The sequence below is a fragment of the Hemiscyllium ocellatum genome, chromosome 22 (assembly GCF_020745735.1).
Source record: "Hemiscyllium ocellatum isolate sHemOce1 chromosome 22, sHemOce1.pat.X.cur, whole genome shotgun sequence".
NCBI lineage: Eukaryota > Metazoa > Chordata > Chondrichthyes > Orectolobiformes > Hemiscylliidae > Hemiscyllium > Hemiscyllium ocellatum.
The window spans coordinates 2,510,612-2,533,211 of NC_083422.1; the positions used below are offsets into that span (position 1 = coordinate 2,510,612).

The 22,600-nt window shown below is 44.5% G+C and overlaps 2 protein-coding genes across 3 annotated transcripts in view; both read left to right on the forward strand.

The window, feature by feature from the left end:
• Window positions 1-5,330, forward strand: part of dydc2 (DPY30 domain containing 2) — a 35,575-nt gene extending 30,245 nt beyond the window's left edge. For both annotated transcript variants that reach the window (XM_060841830.1, XM_060841831.1), the window contains exon 6: window positions 5,155-5,330. In XM_060841830.1, the coding sequence (XP_060697813.1) occupies window positions 5,155-5,238 (84 nt within the window). In that variant the 3' untranslated portion in view covers window positions 5,239-5,330. The remainder of the gene's footprint in view (window positions 1-5,154) is intronic.
• A 15,581-nt stretch (window positions 5,331-20,911) lies between these two features.
• Window positions 20,912-22,600, forward strand: part of LOC132826401 (inorganic pyrophosphatase-like) — a 36,946-nt gene continuing 35,257 nt past the window's right edge. Inside the window, exons 1-2 of the mRNA XM_060842297.1 lie at window positions 20,912-21,020; window positions 22,214-22,278. Coding sequence (XP_060698280.1) covers window positions 20,957-21,020; window positions 22,214-22,278 — 129 coding nt within the window. The 5' untranslated portion in view covers window positions 20,912-20,956. The remainder of the gene's footprint in view (window positions 21,021-22,213; window positions 22,279-22,600) is intronic.

The following is a 22,600-nucleotide window of genomic DNA, read 5'->3' on the forward strand; positions in this document are numbered from 1 at the left end:
AACAGCCCGCTTGATTGGCACTCCCAGAATAACCATTACTCCCTTTAACACCATCTCACAATGACAGCAATATGTGCTATCTTCAAAGTGAACTGCAGCAAGTCACCAAGGCTTTCGACAGCACCTTCCAAATCTCTTACCTCCACCATATAGAAGGACTAGGGTAACAGATACAGGAGACGTCCACCACCTACAAGATCCTCACAATCACACAATCTTGACTTGAAAATGTATTACTACCTTCTGCGTTAGAAGGTTAAAATCCTGAAATTCCCTCCCTCACAGCACTGTGGGGTTCCTATATCATGTTGATTAACTGCAGTGGTTCAAGAAAACAGATCATCACTATCTTCCCGAGGATATATGTAAAGGCTGGCCCAGCCAGCAATGTCCACATCCCTACAATGAATGGAAAAAAAAAGTTCTCTGATGGCCTTATAGATGTTATAAAACAGCATGTTGTTTATATGAAGTTCATATTTTAACTTGAGTTAAGCTGGTTTATATTAAGACAGTTCAAAACCAAATATGGTTGCTAAAGCAAAATTTTATTCATTAAAAATAAGGCTAGGCATGTATCATAGATTTAAACCGTAGCATGGAGGAGCTTAAACAATATTGCAATTGTTCCCTGAATAGACAGATGACCTTCAATTGATCTGATTTACTAAAGCACATGAACTCTTAGAATCAATAAGATTACCAGGAATAAGAGAGCTCTCATAAAACAGATGGTGTCAAATTGTTTACCATCTGGCACTGATGAACCTACAGGTTTGCTACTTCCTACATCAAGATGTGCTTTGTTTGACAAAGTCCCAAAAATATAATTGAACAGACAAAATTCATAACTTCACCCTCTCCTGATCAAATGAGAGATCTTCTCCTTGATATCTGATATTTTCATCACCGATTTGATTGATTAATCCTGTCCTCATTAAGTGATGCTCTCTTTACAGATTGATTGATTTTATCCTTTCTCACTAACTGATCCCCTCTTCACTGATCGATCCACACTTTAATGTTTGATTGATCCTCTCCTCATTGATTCCCCCTTCATGAATCGATCCTCACTGATCAATCTTCTCTTCACTGATTCATCTCCTTATTGAGATTCTTTTGTCACTTATTTGCTGTTCTCACTAGGCAATCCTCTCCTCACTAGTTGCTTTTCTCGTATCCTCATTGACCCTGTCTTTATTTATTTATCAGTTTTCTAAATGATGAATCAATCCTTTCTTCTTAGATCTGCTCTTCAAAATTGATTGATTCTATCCTCACCGTTTGATCCTCTAACTAATTCTTAATTCACTGATCGATCCTTTCCTTGCTCATCGATTCTCTTTTCTTCTCACAGATCCTCTCCTCCTTTCCTCTCATCATTGATTGATTGACCCTCTCCTCACTGAACAAAGTTTTCCTCACTGATTGATCATTTCCCTGATTGATCTTCTTTTCACTGTTACTCCCTTTACTGATTGATCAATCCTCTCAGTGAATGAGGTCCTCTCCTCATTGACTGATTGATCCTTTACTTACTGATTACCCAATTCTCACCTCACTGACTGATCTCCTACTCATTAATTCTCTCTTCACTGATACCTGATCCTCACCTCAATGTTGAGATTGATCATCTCTTTGTTAGATTGATTCGCTTGGCACTCATTGATCTGCTCATCATTGATCAATTGATCCTTTATCCAATGTTTGATCTGCTCCACATGGATCGGTCCACTGCTCACCAATCAATCCTTTCTTTACTGACAGACCAATCAATTCTCACTGATCCATTCTTCACTGATTGATTGATCCTCTGCTCATTGTTGCTTTCTTCCCTGATCAATCGATCCTCTCCTCACTGAACAACTGATGCTCTTCTTTCTGCACAATTGATCCTCTCCTTATGTTTGATCCTCTCCTTCATGATTTATCATTTGTCTCGTTACTGGTTAATCCTCTCCTCGATTGCTGATCCTGTCCTCACTGATTGGTCCATCCTCTCCACTGACTGACCTTCTCTCCTCTGATCAATTAATCCTTTCCTGATTCATTGATCCTCTCCTTTCTGATTGATTGATTGTTCAATCCTCTCATCACTAATTGGTCCATTCCTCATCGACTGATTCTTAATCCTCTCCTTAATTATCGATCTATTGTCTTCCCACTAATTGATCAATCATCTTTTTTTGTAGAACTTCCACAGTGTGGAAACAGGCCACTCAACCCAACAAGTCCACACCAACCCTCCAAAGAGCATCACACACGGACCCATTCCCAACCATATCCCTGTAACCCTGTTCTTCCCGTGGCTAACACACCTAACCTACACATCTTTGAACACTATGATTAATTTAGCATGGCCAATCCACATAATTTGTACATCTTTAGAATGTGTCATAGAGTCATAGAGATGGACAGCACAGAAAACAGACCCTTCAGTCCAACTTGTCCATGCTGACCAGATATCCCAATCTAATCTAGTCTCATTTGCCAGCACTTGGCCTACTCTCAACCCTTCCTATTCATATACCCATCCAGATGCCTTTTAAATGTTGCAATTGTACCACTACTGCCTCTGGCAGCTCATTTCTTCCACGCACCACCCTCTGCGTGAAAAGTTTGCCCCTTAGATTCTTTTTATAACTTTCCCCACTCACCTTAAACCTCTAGTTGTGGACTCCCCCACCTCAGGGAAAAGACCTTGTCTATTTATCCTATCCGTGCCCCTCATGATTTTATAAATCTCTATTAGGGTTACCCCTCAGTCTCTGATGCTCCAGAGAAAACAGCTCCAGCCTACTCAGCCACTCCCTCTGGCTCAAATCCTCCAACTCTGGCAACATTCTTGGAAATCTGTTCTGCACCCTTTCAGGTTTCACAACGTTAAAAAATCACACAACACCAGGTTATGGTCTAACAGGTTTATTTGGAAGCAAACAAACCAGTTGGACTATAACTTGATGTGTGATTTTTAACTTTGTTCACCTCAGTCCAACATCGGCATCTCCAAGTTTAACAACACTCTTCCAATAGGAAGGAGACCAGAATTGCATGCAATATTCCAACAGTGGCCCAATCAATGTCACGTACAACATGACTTCCCAACTCCAATACTCAATGCTGTGACCAATAAAGGAAAGCTTACTAAATGCCTTCTTGACTATCCTATCTACCTGTGACTCCACTTTCAGGGAGCAATGAACCTGCACTCAAGGTCTCTTTGTTCAGCAACACTCCCCCTGGACCTTCCCATTAAGTGTATAAGTCCTGCTCTGATTTGCTTTTCTAAAATACAGCACTTTGCATTTATCTAAATTAAATTCCATTTACCACTCCTCAACCCACTGGCCCATCAGATCACAATTCTGTCGTACTCCAAGGTAATCTTCTTCACTGCCCACTAAACCTCACAATTTTGGTGTCATCTGCAAACTTACTAACTATACCTCCTACGTTCACATCCAAGTCATTTATATAAATGACAAAAAGTAGTGCACCCAGCACTGTTCTCAGGCCACCAGTCTGAAAAGCAACCCTCCATCACAACCCTCTGTCTTCTACCTTTGAGCCAGTTCCGTATCCAAATGGTTAGTTCTCCCTGTATTCCATGAGATCTAACCTTGTGAACCAGTCTCCCAGGAGGAACCTTGTCGAACGCCTGACTGAAGTCCATATAGATCACGTTCACCTCTCTGCTCTCATTAATCCTGTTACTACTTCAAAAAACTCAATCAAATTTGTGAGACATGATTTCCCATGAAAAAAGTCATGCTGACTATCCCTAATCAGTCCTTGCCTTTCTCAATACACGTAAATCCTGTCCCTCAGGATTCCCTCCAACAACTTACCCACCACTGATGTCATGTTCACTGGTCTATAATTCCCTGGCTTTTCCTTACCACCTTTCTTAAATAATGGCACCACATCAGCCACTCTCCAGTCTTCCAGCACCTTGCCTGTGAACATCGGTGATATAAATATCTCAGCAGGGGGCCCAGCAATCACTTCCCTAGCTTCCCATAGAGTTCTAGGGTACACCTGATTAGGTCCTGGGGGTTTACCCACTTTTATACGTTCCAAGACATCCAGCACCTCCTCCTCTGTAGTATGGACATTTTTCAAGATGTCACCATATATTTTCCCACATTCTATATCTTCCATGACCTTCTCCACAGTAAGTACTGATGCAAAATACTTGTTCAGTATCTCCCCCTTCTTCTGTGGGAGGAAACCGAAGCACTCGACAGAAACCCACATAGACCTGGGAATAACATGAAAACTCCACACAGACAGTTCCCTAAGGCTGGAATCGAACCTAGGTTCTTGGCACTGTGAGGCTACAATGCTGACCACTGAACCACCGTGCTGTGCTGGTTGATCATCTCTTCACTGATCCTCTCCGCTCATCTATTAACTCCCTCTTCTCTGATTATGTGATTGATCCTCTCATCAATGATCATTTGATCCTCTTCTTAGTAATTGATCATCTTCACTGATCACCCAATCCACTCATCATTGTTCAATCAATCCTGTCTTCACTCTTCAATCGATCCTTTCATCACTAATCAATTAATCCTCTCTTCACAGATCAATCGATTGCTGATCAATTGATGCTCTCCTCACTGATCTGTTCTCTCATCACTGATTGGTATCTGCTTCTCTCCCATTGACCAATCCTCTCCTCACGAATCAATTACGTCTCTCCTCATTGATTGATCTACTCCTCTCTTCACTGATACCTGATTCTCTCCTGTTAGATCAATCCTCTCATTGCTGTTAGATTGATCATCTTTTCATTGGTAGATCAATCATTTGCTCACCAATTAATCTCGTTGATCAACTGATCCTCTCCTCACTGTCTAAGCAATCATCTCCATATTTATTAATCCTCCTCACTAATCATCTCTCAATTGATCCTGTCTTCATCATTTGATTAATTAACCTACTCCTTCTGAATGGTCATAAATTTATTCAGTTTCCATATCCCTCCCTAACTTCTACCTTCCAATGTGGACTGGATAAATTCCAGCATTGCCATATTGTTCTCCAGGATCAGAGTGAAGTAACCGGCAGACAGCTGGGTCAGAAATAATAACAATGATGTATGGTTTGCTGATATTCCACAGGGAAATCACTTGATATCATTTCTTCTAGGATCATAATGAGGAATCATTGCCAATAGAGGAAGAATCCAAACCTGCAGAAGAACACATCAAAGAAGCTGAGGAGGAATCCTAAAAAATTAACTGGTTCAACTCAATTCTGCCCTGAGAAATGGAAATAAACTGTTCATCATCTGATTTTCTATTAAATTAATACATTCTCAGTTAGTTATGTAAGTATCATAATTTGAGATATTGATTCGGTGTATTTTACAATGTTTTTGAACCCCTGACGTTAGTGTTAGAATTTAATACTGAATAAAGTGCCCTCCACACTGTCCGCAGCAAACAGTCCCAGGACAAGAACAGAGCTGAAAAATATGTTGCTGGAAAAGCACAGCAGGTCAGGCAGCATCCAAGGAGCAGGAAAATTGACGTTTCAGGCATAAGCCCTTCTTCAGGAATCTTTTTTGAAGAAGGGCTTATGCCTGAAACGTCGATTCTCCTGCACCTTGGATGCTGCCTGACTTGCTGTGCTTTTCCAGCAACACATTTGTAAGCTCTGATCTCTAGCATCTGCAGTCTTCACTTTCTCCCAGGACAAGAACAGCACCACGTTAGATACAGAGTAAAGCTACCTCTATATTTTAAAACTGAAAGTAAAGCTTCCTTGAGACTGTCCCCAACCAACACCTCCGGAATAGGTATAGCATAGGGATTAGATGAATAGTAAAGCTTTCCCCTTTCAAACTGAAAGTAAATCAAATAGTCTCATGACAAGTACAGCAGGGGGTTGGACACAGAATATACCTTTTTGTACTCTTTGTTAGGAGAACAGATCATAGGCCTGAATTACTTATGGACCTGCGAAGGTATTCTTTTGAGAACAGCCACTAAACAGCCCTGCGCTGTAAAGAAAAATTCTATCAGAGTGTTAAATGCCAGGCTAGCCAGTGAACTCACTGTCAAAAAGGGAACAGCAAAGGGACCTGTCAACTAATTTGTACAGTCAAGAATCTCAAAATCAACTACTCTTGACCAACAGCAGCACTTACCACGATCTATGTTCTGTCATCCAATTTAATGGCCACAACGTTCTGCCATCTACTTATCTCTTGACTCAATTCACATCTTGAATCTGTGTGTATGTATGTCATGTTTTATGATTGTTTCTCACATTGAGTAGCTCATAAACTCATTCTTTGACTCAAGAAGTCTGGTTAAATTGGCTCCTTTTAAACTATTAGGACATTTCAATTGGGAAAAGATAAACACAAGGGAAGGGATTATTTTTAAATTGACCTTGCAACAACGAACCAAGAGAGGGGTTTAAATTTGGAGGTCTCCCATCTGGAATTGTAATAAATTGGGGACCCTTGCCCAGGAACCAGTGATAACAACTGCCCCATCAAACACTCCGAGGACTGGTACAGTATGGGTTTACATAGAGAAAACTCGCTGTACACTGTCCCCTTTTAACACTCCTGGGACAGGTACTACAATGTGAGGTTAAATACAGAGTAAAGCTCCCTTGGCTCTGTCCCCATTTAAACAATCACAGGCTATGTACAGCCTGCATTTGACATAGAATAAAGCTTATCTAACAGGGTGGCACGGTGGCTCAGTGGTTAGCACTGCAACCTCACAGCACCAAGGCCCCAGGTTCGATACCAGCCTTGGGTGACTGTCTGTGTGGAGTTTACACATTCTCCCTGTGTCTGCCTGGGTTTACTCCGGGTGCTCTGGTTTCCTCCCACAGTCCAAAGATGTGCAGGTCAGGTGAATTGGCCATGCTAAAATGCCCATAGTGTTAGATGCATTAGTCAGAGGGAGATGGGTCTGGGTGGGTTACTCTTCGGAGGTCGGTGTGGACTAGTTGGGCCGAAGGGCCTGTTTCCACACTGTAGGGAATCTAATCTAATCTAATATAAAAACATAAGCAATTGGGGCTGGAGTAGACTGAACTGCTCTTGAGCCTGGCCCTCTATTCAATATATTCATCCCTCAACCATACATTCCCAGCCAATCCTCTGATTCCCTGAGAGATCAAAAAATCTGTTATTCTCAGTTTTATACGCAACATTCACAACTTTCTAGGGTGGAAGATTCCAAAGATTCAAAATCCTCAGTGAAGAAAATTCTTCCCATCCCAGTCTTAAATGAGAGGCACCTTTTCCTGAGACTGCGTTCCCATCTTCCAGATTTCCCAGGCAGAGTGAATAGCCTTAAGGGCAGGAATGACTCAGAAAAGGTGCAGAGTATACTTCTCCAAACCAATAGATCAAGTGTTTCCAAAGTTGGTACATCAATACCAAAATAAAAACTCTTTTGACACTATCTTATCAAACAGTTACAGGAATGAGGAGAAAGTGAGGACTGCAGATGCTGGAGATCAGAGTCAAGAGCATGTTGCTGGAAAAGCACAGACAGCATCTGCAGAACAAGAGAATAGACGTTTCGGGCATAACATCTTCATCAGGAGTGGATGATGAGGTTGGAGGCTGTGGGTGGGAGATCCCCAGAGATGATGAGGTTGTGGATGGTGTGAGAAATGATGGTTTGGTGATGGGAGGTGAGGTTGTGGTCAAGGGCGCAGTAGGAGGAGGTGTGTGAGAGTTGGCACCCGGGTCCAGTGGTGTTGACGTCGATGTGCCAAACTACCACAGCACCCCCATGTCTGCTGGTTTGATGGTGGGGTTGGGGTTGGATCGGAGAGCTGCGCGTTGCAAGGGTGGGAGATTGGAGTGGGTTAGGGTAGTGGACAGGGTTGAGGCTGTCTATTTCATGGTGGCAGTTTGAAATGAAAAGGTCAAGGGTGGGTAACAGGCCAGCACGGAGTGTCCAGGTGGATGGCGTATGTTGGATGCGAGAGAATGGGGTCCTCAGTAGGTGGGCAGGAGTCGGAGGCAGCAGAAGAATGGCTCAATATTGCAATTCATGTCGAATTCATTATTCCGGAAGTGTAGAGGGATGAAGGTGAGGCCTTTACTGAGGATTGAACGTTCATCCTCAGTGAGGGAGAGTAAGCGGGAATAGTAAAACCAAGGCGCAAGGCTGGGAGCTAAGACCTGAGGTTGGGGTGGAGATTGCCACTGGAGTGGGTATAGTTATGGGTCAGATGTGACGTCGCCAATTGAAGTGACACTTACCATGGGGGCGGAAGTGGTGTCGGAGATGTAGTCATCGGTGTTCCGGTGACTGACGCCTTTGGGGGCAGAAGTGGCTACTGCAGCGGCAACTGCGGGGTCAGAAGTGATGTGGAGGGTAGGTATCGTGTTGGTGCTAGCGGTAGTGGATCCTGTGGTGGTCATGGAGGCAGTTGTCTTCCCAGCGATCGCGGAGGTGGCATGGCTGCAATCTGTGGTGCGGCGGGGCTGGAAGTGACATCATAATTCGCCACGGTGGTGGTGGCTAGAGGGGCCACGTGGCTAATGGCAGTTTCAGAGGCCAGGAGAAGGTTTTGGAATGGTTGAGGAGTCCCGAGTATTGAGGTAACTACATGGGAGCTTGTTTAACTTACATTCTTTCATGTCCGCTATGGTGAAGAAAAAGCGTTTCTTGAGTGTGTGAATTCTTCTGAGGATATAAAACAGCAGAGGTTCTTTGCAGGTCTGGGAGAGTGTAGCCCTGAGCTATGGCAGGGCTGACTGCAGGGAGAGTAGGTGGCGTTGCATGGCTGCGAGTGTGAAGCGGAGGATCCACAAGGAGAACCATTTCTGAAGGATTCGTATTTGTAGTACATATGTTGTCCTGTTCAGGTCCAAATTATGTTAGTCTGTATGTAGTCTGGAATCCGTGCAGGATCAGATGGTTCCATAGGCAGGCACTGAGGAAGGAGATATAACTGTGGCAGCGAGTCTGCTTCAGGACGTGACTGAAGAGCTTCAGGGCAGAGGAGGTGACATGGGGGGGTGCAATGAGAAAGAGGGACTCACTGAGATCCTTGTAGAGAGAGGAGAACTTCTTCAAGGTAGGCATTCTTGAAATCAAGTAGGAGAAAGTGAGGATAGCAGATGCTGGAAATCAGAGCCGGGAGTGTGTTACTGGAAAATCACAGCAGGTCAAGCAGCATCCAATGAGCAGGAGAATCGACATTTCGGGCATAAGCACTTCATCACGGGTGACACAGTGGTTAGCACTGCTGCCTGACAGTGCCAGGGACCCAGGTTCAATTCCAGCCTTGGGCTGCTGTCTGTGTGGAGTATGCACATTCTCCCCGTGTCTGCGTGGGTTTCCTCCGGGTGCTCTGGTTTCCTCCCACAGTCCAAAGATGTGCAGGTCAGGTGAATTGGCCATTCTAAATTGCCCATTGTGTTAGGTGCATTAGTCAGAGGGAAATGGGTCTGGGTGGGTTACTCTTCGGAGGGTCGGTGTGGACTTGTCGGGCCAAAGGGCCTGTTTCCACACTGTAGGGAATCTAATCTAATCTAATCAGGAATGAGTGCAGGATGGGTTCGATGCATACTAACCTGTGTTCCAGAAATTGGTGAGTTGTGCCACTAAATATATACTTCTTAACTCAATGGTAAAAATGTTAATCTTTATTTATAGGACGTGAACCCAGACCCAAGTAGGGACACTACCACTGTACTACAAAAGCCCTCAAGCTTGAGTGATACTTTATTTTCTAGAAGCAGCTATTAGATTAGATTCCCTACAGTGCGGAAACAGGCCCTTCGAAAACAATTCCACACCCATCCTCCGAAGAGAAACCCACCCACCATTTCCCTCTGACTAATGCACCTAACATTATGGGCAATTTACCATGGCCAATTCACCTGACCTGCACATCTTTGGACTGTGGGAGGAAACCGAAGCACCTGGAGGAAACCCACGCAGACACGGGGACAATGTGCAAACTCCACGCAGTCAGTCACCCAATATGAGAATCGAACCTGGGGCCCTAGTGCTGTGAGGCAGCAGTGCTATCCACCGAGCCACTAAACATTTTATTCCCCACCACAAAATCACTAGTGTTAATTTTAGAATCCCTACAGTATGGGAGCTGGCCATTCAGCCCATCGAGTGCACACCGACCCTCTGAAGAGCATCCCACCCAATATACCTGTAAACCGGCATTTCCCATGGCAAATCCATCTTGCCTGCACATCTCTGTAAACTGTGGGAAATTTAGCATCTAACCTGCATATCTTTGGATTGTGGGAGGAAACCCACACAGACACAGGGAGAATGTTCCTAAATCTACACAGACAATTGACCGAAGCTGGAATTGATCCCAGGTCCTTGACACTGTGAAGCAGCAGTGCTAACCACTGAGCCATGTGCCACCTGTTTCCTCCTTTATCCTCAATCACTAAATCAGTTTGCTTTTGAATTAATCACCAATGAAAAGTAAGCCTTTTTAAAAAAAAATCTAAAAATGTAATCACATACAACTGACTGGCTTTTCCTCCCACCATCAAATCGCCCATGGCATTTTTCATCTATTCACCACCACCAAGTGAACCTTTTTTCTATTTTCTGATTAGCCTGTTCAGAGATAGTAGCACTCATCTCTGGAGCAAGTAGAATTTGAACCCAGACCTCCTAGCTCACAGGCAGGGACATTACCAGTGCATTACAAGAGCCCTCCAATGTATAGTGTCATAGAGATGGAAACAGACCTTTCGGTCCATGCCGACCAGATATCCCAACCCAATCTAGTCCCACCTGCCAGCATCGGCCCATATCCCTCCAAACCCTTCCAATTCATATACCCATCCAAATGCCTCTTAAATGTTGCAATTGTACCAGCCTCCACCACTTCCTCTGGCAGCTCTTTCCATACCCGTACCACCCTCTGTTTGAAAAAGTTGCCCCTTAGGTCTCTTTTATATCTTTCCCCTCTCACCCTAAATCTATGCCCTCTAGTTCGGGGCTCCCCAACCCCAGGGAAAAGACTTTGCCTATTTACCCTATCTATGCCCCTCATAATTTTGTAAACCTCTATAAAGTCACCCCTCAGCTCCAGAGAAAACAGCCCCAGCCTGTTCAGCCTCTCGCTATAGCTCAAATCCTCCAACCCTGGCAACATCCTTGTAAATCTTTTCTGAATCCTTTCAAGTTTCACAACATCTTTCGGATACAAAGGAGACCAGAACTGCAGGCAATATTCTAACAGTGGTCTAACCAATGTCCTGTACAGCCGCAACATGACCTCCCAATTCCTGTACTCAATACTCTGACCAATAAAAGAAAGCATATCAAACGCCTTCTTCACTATCCTGTCGACATGCAATTCCAATTTCAAGGAGCTATGAACCTGCACTCCAAGGTCTCTTTGTTCAGCAACACTCCCTAGGACCTTACCATTAAGTGTATAAGTCCTGCTAAGATTTGCTTTCCTAAAATGCAGCACCTCACATTTATCTGGATTAAACTCCATCTGCCACTTCTCAGCCTATTGGTCCATCTGGTCAAGATCATGTAGTAATCTGAGGTAACCCTCTTAGCTGTCCACTGCACCTCCAATTTTGGTGTCATCTGCAAACTTACTAACTGTACCTCTTATGCTCACATCCAAATCATTTATGTAAATGACAAAAAGTAGTGGACCCAGCACCGATCCTTGTGGCACTCCACTGGTCACAGGCCTCCAGTCTGAAAAACAACCCTCCACCACCACCCTCTGTGTTCTACCTTTGAGCCAGTTCTGTATCCAAATGGCTAGTTCTCCCTGTATTCTGAGAGATTTAATGTTGCTAATCAGTCTCCCATGGGGAACTTTGTCGAACGTCTTACTGAAGTCCATATAGATCACATCTACTGCTCTGCCCTCATCAATCCTCTTTGTTACTTCTTCAAAAAACTCAATCAAGTTTGTGAGACATGATTTCCCGTGCACAAAGCCATGTTGACTATCCCTAATCAGTCCTTGCCTTTCCAAATACATGTACATCCTGTCCCTCAGGATTCTGTCCAACAACTTGCCCACCACTGAGGTCAGGCTCACCGGTCTATAGTTCCCTGGCTTGTCCTTACCACCCTTCTTAAACAGTGGCACCACGTTTGCCAACCTCCAGTCTTCCGACATGTCACCTGTGATTATCGATGATACAAATATCTCAGCAAGAGGCCCAGCAATCACTTTTCTAGGTTCCCACAGAGTTCTCGGGTACACCTGATCAGGTCCTAGGGATTTATCCACCTTTACCTGTTTCAACACATCCAGTACTTCCTCCTCTGTAATCTGAACATTTTGTAAGATGTCACCATCTATTTCCCTACAGGCTATATCTTCCATATTCTTTTCCACAATAAGTACTGATGCAAAATACTCAGTTAGTTTCTCCCCCATTTTCTGCGGCTCCTCACAAAGGCCACCTTGCTGATCTTTGAGGAGTCCTATTCCCTCCCTAGTTACCCTTTTGTCCTTAATGTATTTGTAAAAGCCATTTGGATTCTCCTTAATTCTATTTGCAAAGCTATCGCTTGTCCCCTTTTTGCCCTCCTGATTTCCCTCTTAAGTATACCCCTACTTCCTTTATACTCTTCTAAGGATTCACTCGATCTATCCTGTCTATACCTTACATATGCTTCTTTCTTTTTCTTAACCAAACCCTCAATTTCTTTAGTCATCCAGCATTCCCTATACCTACCAGCCTTCCCTTTCACCCTGGCAGGAATATACTGTCTCTGGATTCTCGTTATCTCATTTCTGAAGGCTTTCCATTTTCTAGCCGTCCCTTTACCTGCGAACATCTGTCCCCAATCAGCTTTCAAAAGTTCTTGTCTAATACTGTCAAAATTGGCCTTTCTCCAATTTAGAACTTCAACTTTTAGATCTAGACTATCCTTTTCCATCACTATTTTAAAACTAATAGAATTATAGTCGCTGGCCGCAAAGTGCTCCCCCACTAACACCTCAGTCACCTGCCCTGCCTTATTTCCCAAGAATAGGTCAAGTTTTGCACCTTCTCTAGTAGGTACATTCACATACTGAATCAGAAAATTGTCTTGTACGCACTTAACAAATTCCTCTCCATCTAAACCTTTAACACTATGGCAGTCTGAGTCTATCTTTGGAAAGTTAAAATCCCCTACCATAACCACCCTATTATTCTTACAGATTGCTGAGATCTCCTTACAAGTTTGTTTCTCAATTTCCCTCTGACTATTAGGGGGTCTATAATACAATCCCAATAAGATCATCCCTTCCTTATTTCTCAGTTCCACCCAAATACATTCTCTGGATGTATTTCCAGGAATATCCTCCCTCAGAACAGCTGTAATGCTATCCCTTATCAAAAATGCCACTCCCCCTCCTCTCTTGTCTCCCTTTCCATCCTTCCTGTAGCATTTGTATCCTGGAACATTAAGCTGCCAGTCCTGCCCATCCCTGAGCCATGTTTCTGTAATTGCTGTGATATCCCAGTCCCATGTTCCTAACTATGCCCTGAGTTCATTTGCCTTCCCTGTTAGGCCCCTTGCATTGAAATAAATACAGTTTAATTTATTAGTCAGGGCAAGCAGGGACAAGATAGGGCTGTTTGAGTCGCTTCTGTTCTCAATTGTACCAGTCTCAGATTTATCTCTTTTGTCACTATCTCCCTGGGTCCCAACCCCACTCCCTCCATCCCCCCCCTTACTAGTTTAAATCTTTCCGAGCAGCCCTGGCAAATTTCCCTGCCAGTATATTAGTCCCCTCCAATTTAAGTGCTAACCGTCCCTCGTGTACAGGTCACTTCTACCCCAAAAGAGATTCCAATGATCCAAAAATGTAATCCTTCTCCCAAACACCAGCTCCTCAGCCATGCATTCATCTGCTCTATCCTCCTATTCCTGCCCTCACTAGCTCGTAGCATTGGGAGTAATCCAGATATTACTACTCTCGAGGACCTCCTTTTTAAATTTCTGCCTAACTCTCTGTAATCCCCCTTCAGAATCTCAACATTTTCCCTTCTTATGTCGTTGGTTCCAATGTGGACAATGACCTCCTGCTGGCCCCTCTCCCCCGTGAGAACCCTCTCTGAGACTTCTTTGATCCTGGCACCAGGGAAGAAACACAGCATTCTGCTTTTCTGCTGCTGGCCACAAATATGTCTGTCTGTACCTCGGACTTCAGAATCCCCTAACACAATTGATCTCTTGGAAGCCGACGTACCCCTCGTTGCATTAGAGCCAGTCTCAATACCAGAAACTTGGCTGTTCGTGCTACGTTCCCCTGAGTATCCATCACCCCCTACATTTTCCAAACAGCATTCCTGTTTGAAATGGGTATATACACAAAAGACTCTTGCACTAGCTGCCTACCTCTCTTACCCTTCCTGGAGTTAACCCATCTCTGTTACTGTATCTGAGACTTTCCCCCCTTCCTATAACTGCCATCCATCACATACTGTTGTTGTTGCAAATTCCTCATCGCTTCTATCTGTCTCTCCAACCGATCCACCTGATATGATAAGGTTCGCATCCAACAGCATTTATGGCAGATATAATCCACAATAACCCTTAAACTCTCTTTAAACTCCCACATTGGACAAGAAGTACATATCACTGCTAAGGCCATTTTTGCTCCTTCACAATCTACAGACCCAGAAAATAATACCGTCTTATTCCTCTACAAACACTGTTCCAGGTTAAATTAATAGTTATGGCGTATATTTTTAATTTAATCAAGAGACATATCTCCAAAAACATATAAACTCTACTCACTACTGCAGCCTTTCTGTTGGACACACTTAAAACGACGACTAACTTATCTGATTGTGCTGAGAACTTCGCCCAAACAGGTTCCTCCAAGATTAGTTGTGAATTTCACTATTTGTTAATTTTCCCAGACGCATTCCGATGTCCAGCGATACATGAATTCAAAACAGCAAGGGCAGTAACTGTGCAGGTTCTCTCTCTCTCCTGCACTGTCCGCACCATGTGCTTCCTTTGTCTGTTCTTCTCCCTTTTAAAACTGCTGTTGTTTTGACTTTTGTTTTCCAAAGTTTTTCCCACCCTCCATCTTGGAACTTGAGAATATTTTCTTTTTTGTTTGCTTATTTATATATTCTAGCTCAAGTGAATCCCTATCCTGGGTTGATGATTTTAATCTGATACAGTTTGTATACAATAAATAAATTAAGAGGTCTCTTATTGTGTGGTGGTAGTGACCCTACCTGTAAGCCAGGAGACCAGAGTTTAAATCCCACCTACTCCAGACTTCTGTGAACAGGTTGATTAAAATAATAACTAAAAGTAAGATCCCCCATTAAATAAAAATTAAAATTCACATGTACAGCCAAATGTTCAAATATATTAAATGCAAAACTTTCACTTTCTGTACAAAGCATTAGATCACAAGATGTTTCATACATGCATTTACTTTCGCACCAGGGTCCCAGGTTCGATTACAGCCTCAGGTAACTGTTTGTGTGGAGTTTGCACATTGTCCCGTGTCTGCGTGGGTTTCCTCCAGGTGCTCCGGTTTCCTCCCACAGTCCAAAGACGTGCAAATCAAGTGAATTGGCCATGCTAAATTGCCCGTAGTGTTAGGTACATTAGTCAGAGGGAAATGGATCCGGGTGGGTTACTCTTCGGAGGATTGGTGTGGATTTATTGGGCTGCAGAGAATACAATCTAATCTAATCAAATCAAAGTAGGCAGTTGTCGAAAAGTTTGGTGCTGGAAAAGCACAGCAGGTCAGGTAGCATTTGAGGAGCCGGAGAGTCAACGTTTCGAGCATAAGGTCTTCACGAGGAATCTGCCTAAAACAAGCAGTTGATGACTTTCATTTAATTTTAAAGATTTCCATTCTTTCCAGCATTTGTTGTGAGGCCAGCAAGTCCTTGACTCAACTCCAGTTTTTGTAAAGTGTACATTATCTAACAAAGAACAATCATAGTATTCAATGGGTGTACTAAATTCAGTATGTCCATTATTAAAGTTATTAACCAATAGAATCCCATATCCACAAACACCATAAAAAAAATCAGATTTTCTGCAAAAACAAACTTCTAAATTTGCCTTTTACTCACTCACCTTCCCAGGCTAGTGAGGTAAGAGTACTGCTTAAATATCACATTTAACTGAGTGTGACATCAAGGAGCTCATCAAAACTGCAGTCAATGGAAATCAAGGAAAAACTCTCAGCCAGTTGGAATCATACCCACTGCAAAGGAAGATTGTTGAAGGTCAGTCACCTGAGTTCTTCTCTGCAGGAATCTTCAGGGTTACGTCCTTGGCCCAACCATCTTTAGCTTCTTCATCAATGAACTTCCCTCATAAAACCAGTAGTAGAAATGTTCGCTGATGACTGCACAATATTCAGTTTAATTCACACTCCACAGATACTGCAGCAGTCAATGTATAAATGCAACAAGACCTGACCCTAACCTTGCTTGGGCTGACAGATGGCAAATAACATTCACATCACAAAAGGCCAGAGAATGACCACCTCCAACAAGAATGAATCTACCATCACCCCTTGGTATTCAATTGCATCACTGAATTCCAAACTCATGACCAGTACCATCTAGAAGGACAAAGGGAATACCTCCACATGCATGTTTCCTGCCAAGTCACTCAGCATAGAGTTGGAAATATATCACCATTCCTGGTGTCAATAGGTCAAAATCCTGAAAATTTCTCCATTTCAACATTGTGGGTCAACCTACATTAAAATGGATGTTCAAAGTTTGGGAGAAGATTTGTAGCTCGGGTGCTCGTTGTTGTGGTTCTGTTCGCCGAGCTGGGAATTTGTGTTGCAAACGTTTCGTCCCCTGTCTTGGTGACATCCTCAGTGCTTGGGAGCCTCCTGTGAAGTGCTTCTGTGATGTTTCGTCCGGCATTTATAGTGATTTGTATCTGACGCTTCCGGTTGTCAGTTCCAGCTGTCCGCTGCAGTGGCCGGTATATTGTGTCCAGGTCGATGTGCTTATTGATAGAATCTGTGGATGAGTGCCATGCCTCTAGGAATTCCCTGGCTGTTCTCTGTTTGGCTTGTCCTATAATAGTCGTGTTGTCCCAGTCGAACTCATGTTGCTTGTCATCTGAGTGTGTGGCTACTAAGGATAGCTGGTCATGTCGTTTCGTGGCTAGTTGGTGTTCATGGTATGCATAGGACAAACAGAAACACAGCTAACGATCCGCATCCATGCACACCAACTAGCCACGAAACGACACGACCAGCTATCCTTAGTAGCCACACACTCGGATGACAAGCAACATGAGTTCGACTGGGACAACACGACTATTATAGGACAAGCCAAACAGAGAACAGCCAGGGAATTCCTAGAGGCATGGCACTCATCCACAGATTCAATCAATAAGCACATCGGCCTGTCCACTGCAGCGGACAGCTGGAACTGACAACCAGAGGAAACCCACACAGACACAGGGAGAATGTGCAAACTTCACACAGTCATCCAAGGCTGGGATTGAACCTGGGTCCCTGGTGCTGTGAAATAGTGTGCTCACGACTGAGCCACCGTGCTACCCCTCCTTCACCATCTCCTTCTCAGTGGCAGCTCGGGATAGGCAATAAATACTAGCTCTGCCAGCATTAATTAAATCAATTAATGTTTTAAAATGAGCTTACTCACTGGAGTCACACCTCGCACAAAAACAGATGAATGTGGTTATTGGATGAAAATCATCCCAGTCCCAGGAAATCAATGTGGGAGTTCTTCAGGACAGTGCCCAAAGACCAATCACCTCCATCAAAGAACTTCCCTCCATCATAAAGGATGGGGTTGTTTGCTGATGATTGCACAAAGTTCATCTGCAACTTGTCAGATATTGAAGCATTCTGTCTTGATATGTAGCAAGACTTTGACAAAAATTAGGCTTGGCCTAATATGTAGCAAGTAACATTTGCACCACAGAAGTACCAAATAGTGACCATCTTCCTCTGACATTGAAAGGCATTACTATTGCTGAAATCCTCCCTATCAACATCCTGGAATGACCATGTCCCAAAAAGTGAAGATTTGGAGATGCTGGTGTTGGACTGGGGCGGACAAAGTTAAAAATCACACAACACCAGGTTATAATCCAACAGGTCTATTTAGAAGCACTAGCTTTCAGAGCGCTGCTCCTTCATCAGGCAGTTGTGGAGTAAGACACAGAATTCATAACAAAGGTTTACAGTGTGATGTAACTGAAATTATATATTGAAAAAGACCCGGATTGTTTGTTAAGTCTCTCATTTTATTTTATTTAATTAGATTCCCTACAGTGTGGAAACAGGCCCCTCGGCCCAACAAGTCCACACTGACCCTCCGAAGAGCAACCCACCCAGACCCATTCCTCTACATTCACCCCTGACTAATGCACTTCACACTACGAGCAATTTAGCATGGCCAATCCACCTGACCTGCACGTCTTTGGATTGTGGGGGAAAACCAGAGCACCCGGAGGAAACCCACGCAGACACGGGGAGAATGTGCAAACTCCACACACACAGTCACCCAAGGGGGAAATTGAACCCGGGTCTCTGGTGCTGAGGCAGCAGTGCTAACCACTGCGCCACCGTACCACCCCATCTTTTAAAAATGACCATGTTTGTTTCAGTTCTTTCATATAGTTCTTTTTAAAAAGTTACATTCTCAAGTGAACTTTAACAAATGTTGTCATGTCAGCCCAGATAATACATTGAAGGTGCGAGCTGCCCTGTGTGAGACTGTCTGTGTGGGATTTACAAAATGATTTGGATTGAAATGTAGGGGATGTGATCAATAACTTTAAGGATGACATGAAAATTGATAATGATGAGGATAGGCTTAAACTGCATGAGGAGAAGAATGGACTGATCAGCTGATGAGCAGAGCAGCAGCAAATGGAAAAGTGAGGGAAGGCTAATAAGGAAAGGATCTGGAGATCAGAGGACCTTCTGCATATCCACACAGCCCTAAAGGTAGCAGGACAGGTAGATAAGGTGGTTATGGAGACTTATGGGATACTTGACCTTATTAACCAAGGTATAGAATACAGGTTGAGGTTATGCTGGAACTGTTTATAAAACACTGGTTATGTTACAACTGGAGTAACTAAATGCAGTGATAGTCACCACATATAAGAAGGATCTGATCATGCTGAGAGGGTGAAGAGGAGATTAACTAGGATGCTGCCTGGAGAGTCTGAGCTATGAGGAAACATTCAAGGCTGATTGAGGATAATTGACAGGGGTGTATGGGATTATGAGCAAATGGTCAGGGTGGGTAGGAAGGCATATTCTCTTGTAACATTTAAGCATCACTCACTTGTGATACAATAGTATTATGGGCTAAAAACTGATATTAGTCTGGTCAGATCTTTATTGTCTTTTGGACATGATGGGCTAAATAGCCTTCTTCTGTGTTGTAAACATTTTTGAATCTGAAACTTCAACCATTCAAAAACTAGAATTGTCCAAAAACTAGGGCTCTCTTTTGGGCACTGCTCTGGAACAGATTAAACATGGGAATGATAGATTGTGTTTGAGACTACAGAAAGATAGCAGAAGAATGGGCCAATTAGATTGCTACAGAGAGCCAGCATGGCAACAATGGACCAATCAGCCTCCTGTAATGCTGCTCTCACTGTGCAGGTTCCATAAGACTATAACTCCATTCAACCCCTCACAGCTGATCCAGTGAACTTCACATTCATTTTTCTGCATTTTCCACTGTAAACCCTTGATTCTCCCCCCCGATCAACAACCTCTTCATTATGGGAAACATCCTCTCAGCATTTACACTTATGAATCCAACATGTTTCAATGATCTCACCTCCCATTCTTCTAAATTCCACTGAGTTGTTTTAATCTGATATAACCTTTGCTCACAGGTCAATCCCTCCATACCAGGAGTCATCCTAGTGAAACTACTCTGAAATGTAATGAAATATTTTTTCCCTCAATACAGGGACCAAAACTGCCCATAGTTCTCCAGATGAGGCCTGACTGGCATCTTGTACTATTTCAGTAAGACTTTCGATTCTTAAAACTCCACTCCCCTTGAAATAAGGGCCAACATTCTATTAGTCTTCCTGATTACCTGCTGCACCTGTGCTAGCGTTTTGTGTTTGTGCACCCAAGTCCCTGTGTTACAGCTTTCTCCAGCTTTTCTCAATTTAGATAATAATTGTCCTTTTGTTCTCCCTTCTGGCATGAACAACTTCGCATTTACCGACGTCATACTCTTATTTGTCAACCTCTTGCCCACTTACTTAACCTATCAAAGTTACAAATCACACAACACCAGGTTATAGTCCAACAGGTTTAGCTGGAAGCACTAGCTTTCGGAGCGACGCTCCTTCATCAGGCGGTTGTGGAGAACACAATTGTAAGACGCAAAATGTATAGTCTCTAATTCTATAAGTTATATATATATTGTGTCTTACAATTATGTCCTTAACAACCGCCTGATGAAGGAGCGGCCCTGTTGGACTCTAACCTGGTGTGGTGTGATTTGTAAGGTTGTACACCCCAGTCCAACACCGGCTCCTCCACATCATTAACCTATCAATACAATACCTCGCTGTAGACTCTGAGTCCATCTCAAAACCTGCCTTTCCACCTATTTTTTTTGTACTACAGTTTTTCTCCATCACTCTCTGGGCTGCAGGCACCGCACGGTTAACGAACACTTCATCCTGGTGCTGGTCTGTAATCACACTGCGCACACATCATTTCTACGCGCCCAACCCCACGGGTCAAAGGTGACAGCATCTGCGTGTTACATCAGACGATGCCCTCTGGACTGGACGGCGGGCACGCAGCGTGATGGCGTCAACATTGGGGAGGCGTGCCAGTAGCCCGTGTCGTTGCGTCATGGCGTTGAATCGAACGGGGGTGTGTCGCTGACGTGTCCTCGAGCGGGCGTGATGGCGTTACCGGAGGGTGTGTGACTGACGTAGGAGGGGGTGGTGTCAGTGTCTGTGCAGCCATGGCGGGGTATCGTAGGGAAGAGCGTGGCCGAGAGCACACCGGCACCTACCGTCTGTTCCTGAGTGAGTGAGGTGGAGAGGAGTATGGAAGTCAGAGGAGAGGGTGGATGGAGGAGCGAGACAGAAGGATAGAGGGAGGAAAGAAAGAGTGAAGGAGAGGGAGATTGGGGAGGAGAGGGAGAGAGAGGATAGAGGAAATAGTGAGTGGAGGTCAGGGAGGGAGGGTGGGTGGAGGTGAGGCAGGGAGGGACGGTGGAGGTGAGGCAGAGAGAGAGGGTCGGCGGAGGTGAGGCAGAGAGAGAGGGTGGGTGGAGGTGAGGCAGAGAGAGAGGGTCGGCGGAGGTGAGGCAGAGAGAGAGGGTCGGCGGAGGTGAGGCAGGGAGGGTGGGTGGAGGTGAGGCAGGGTGGGACGGTGGAGGTGAGGCAGGGAGGGTGGGTGGAGGTGAGGCAGAGAGAGAGGGTGGGTGGAGGTGAGGGAGGATGGGTAAGTGAGTGGAGGTGAGGCAGAGAAGGAGGGAGGGTGGAGGTGAGGGAGGATGGGTAAGTGAGTGGAGGTGAGGCAGAGAAGGAGGGAGGGTAGAGGTGAGGCAGAGAAGGAGGGAGGGTAGAGGTGAGGCAGAGAAGGAGGGAGGGTGGGTGGAGGTGAGGGAGGCACGCACTGTGGGTTGGAGGTGAAGCAGAGAGGGTGGGTGTTTGGAGGTCAGGCAGGGTGCGTGTGTGGACGTGAGGCAGAGAGGGTGGGTGGGTGGAGGTGAGGCAGAGAGCAGGGAAAGGGATGGTGAGAAGGATACTGAGGGTGAGTATGCCATCCCTGAGTGAGTAAGAGTGAGTGAGTTTGAAGGAGGAAGGGGAACCAGAAGGTGGAGGATTCCATTTGTTCTTGTTTGAGGGAGTGGAAACTGTGTGTTTCTTAGAGAGTGGTTTGGAGAGGTGATGGAGAGTTCCTGTTCTGGAGGTATGCAGGTGGAGAAAGGACTGAGACTGACAGGTGGGACAGTGGTATCAGAATTTCAGACGTTGACTGGGATATTTGAGGTTTTGCAGTTGGTCTTTCAGGAGGCCTAGGTTGGGGAAGGGGTTGAGTGGGATATTTGGTGGCTTGGAAGTTGTCTGAGCTTTTGGGTGGCTGACAAGATATGGGTGGGGTATTTGGGATTGAGTATGTGCATCTGAGGTAATGGGGCATTTCAGGTGTGGAGATATCTAATGAACTGACTGCTTCCAGTGTCTTTCTGACCCTTGTGTTTCTGTTCAAGGCAATGCCCAGGGTCAGTTCCTGTCTCCATTCCATGATATCCCACTGTATGCAGCAAGAACTGAGGTAATTATGTGCAGTGCTGTCTTTCCTGCTCTCTGCATCAATTAATGTGCTTTAGTTGATTAACTAGACAGTCCAGGGCCTTATGATCAGAGGTTTGAGTTGTCCATATAACAGTAACCATTGACTGCTTTGTGCCTCTCACCTGGATCCTGACTGTTAACTATCATTCAATTATAATTGAATGCCACCTGTGGGGGTGGCACGGTGGCTCTGTGGTTAGCACAGCGCCAGGGTCCCAGGTTCGATTCTAGCCTTGAGCGACTGTCTGTGTGGAGTTTGCACATTCTGTGTGTCCTCTGGGTGTTCTGGTTTCCTCCCACAG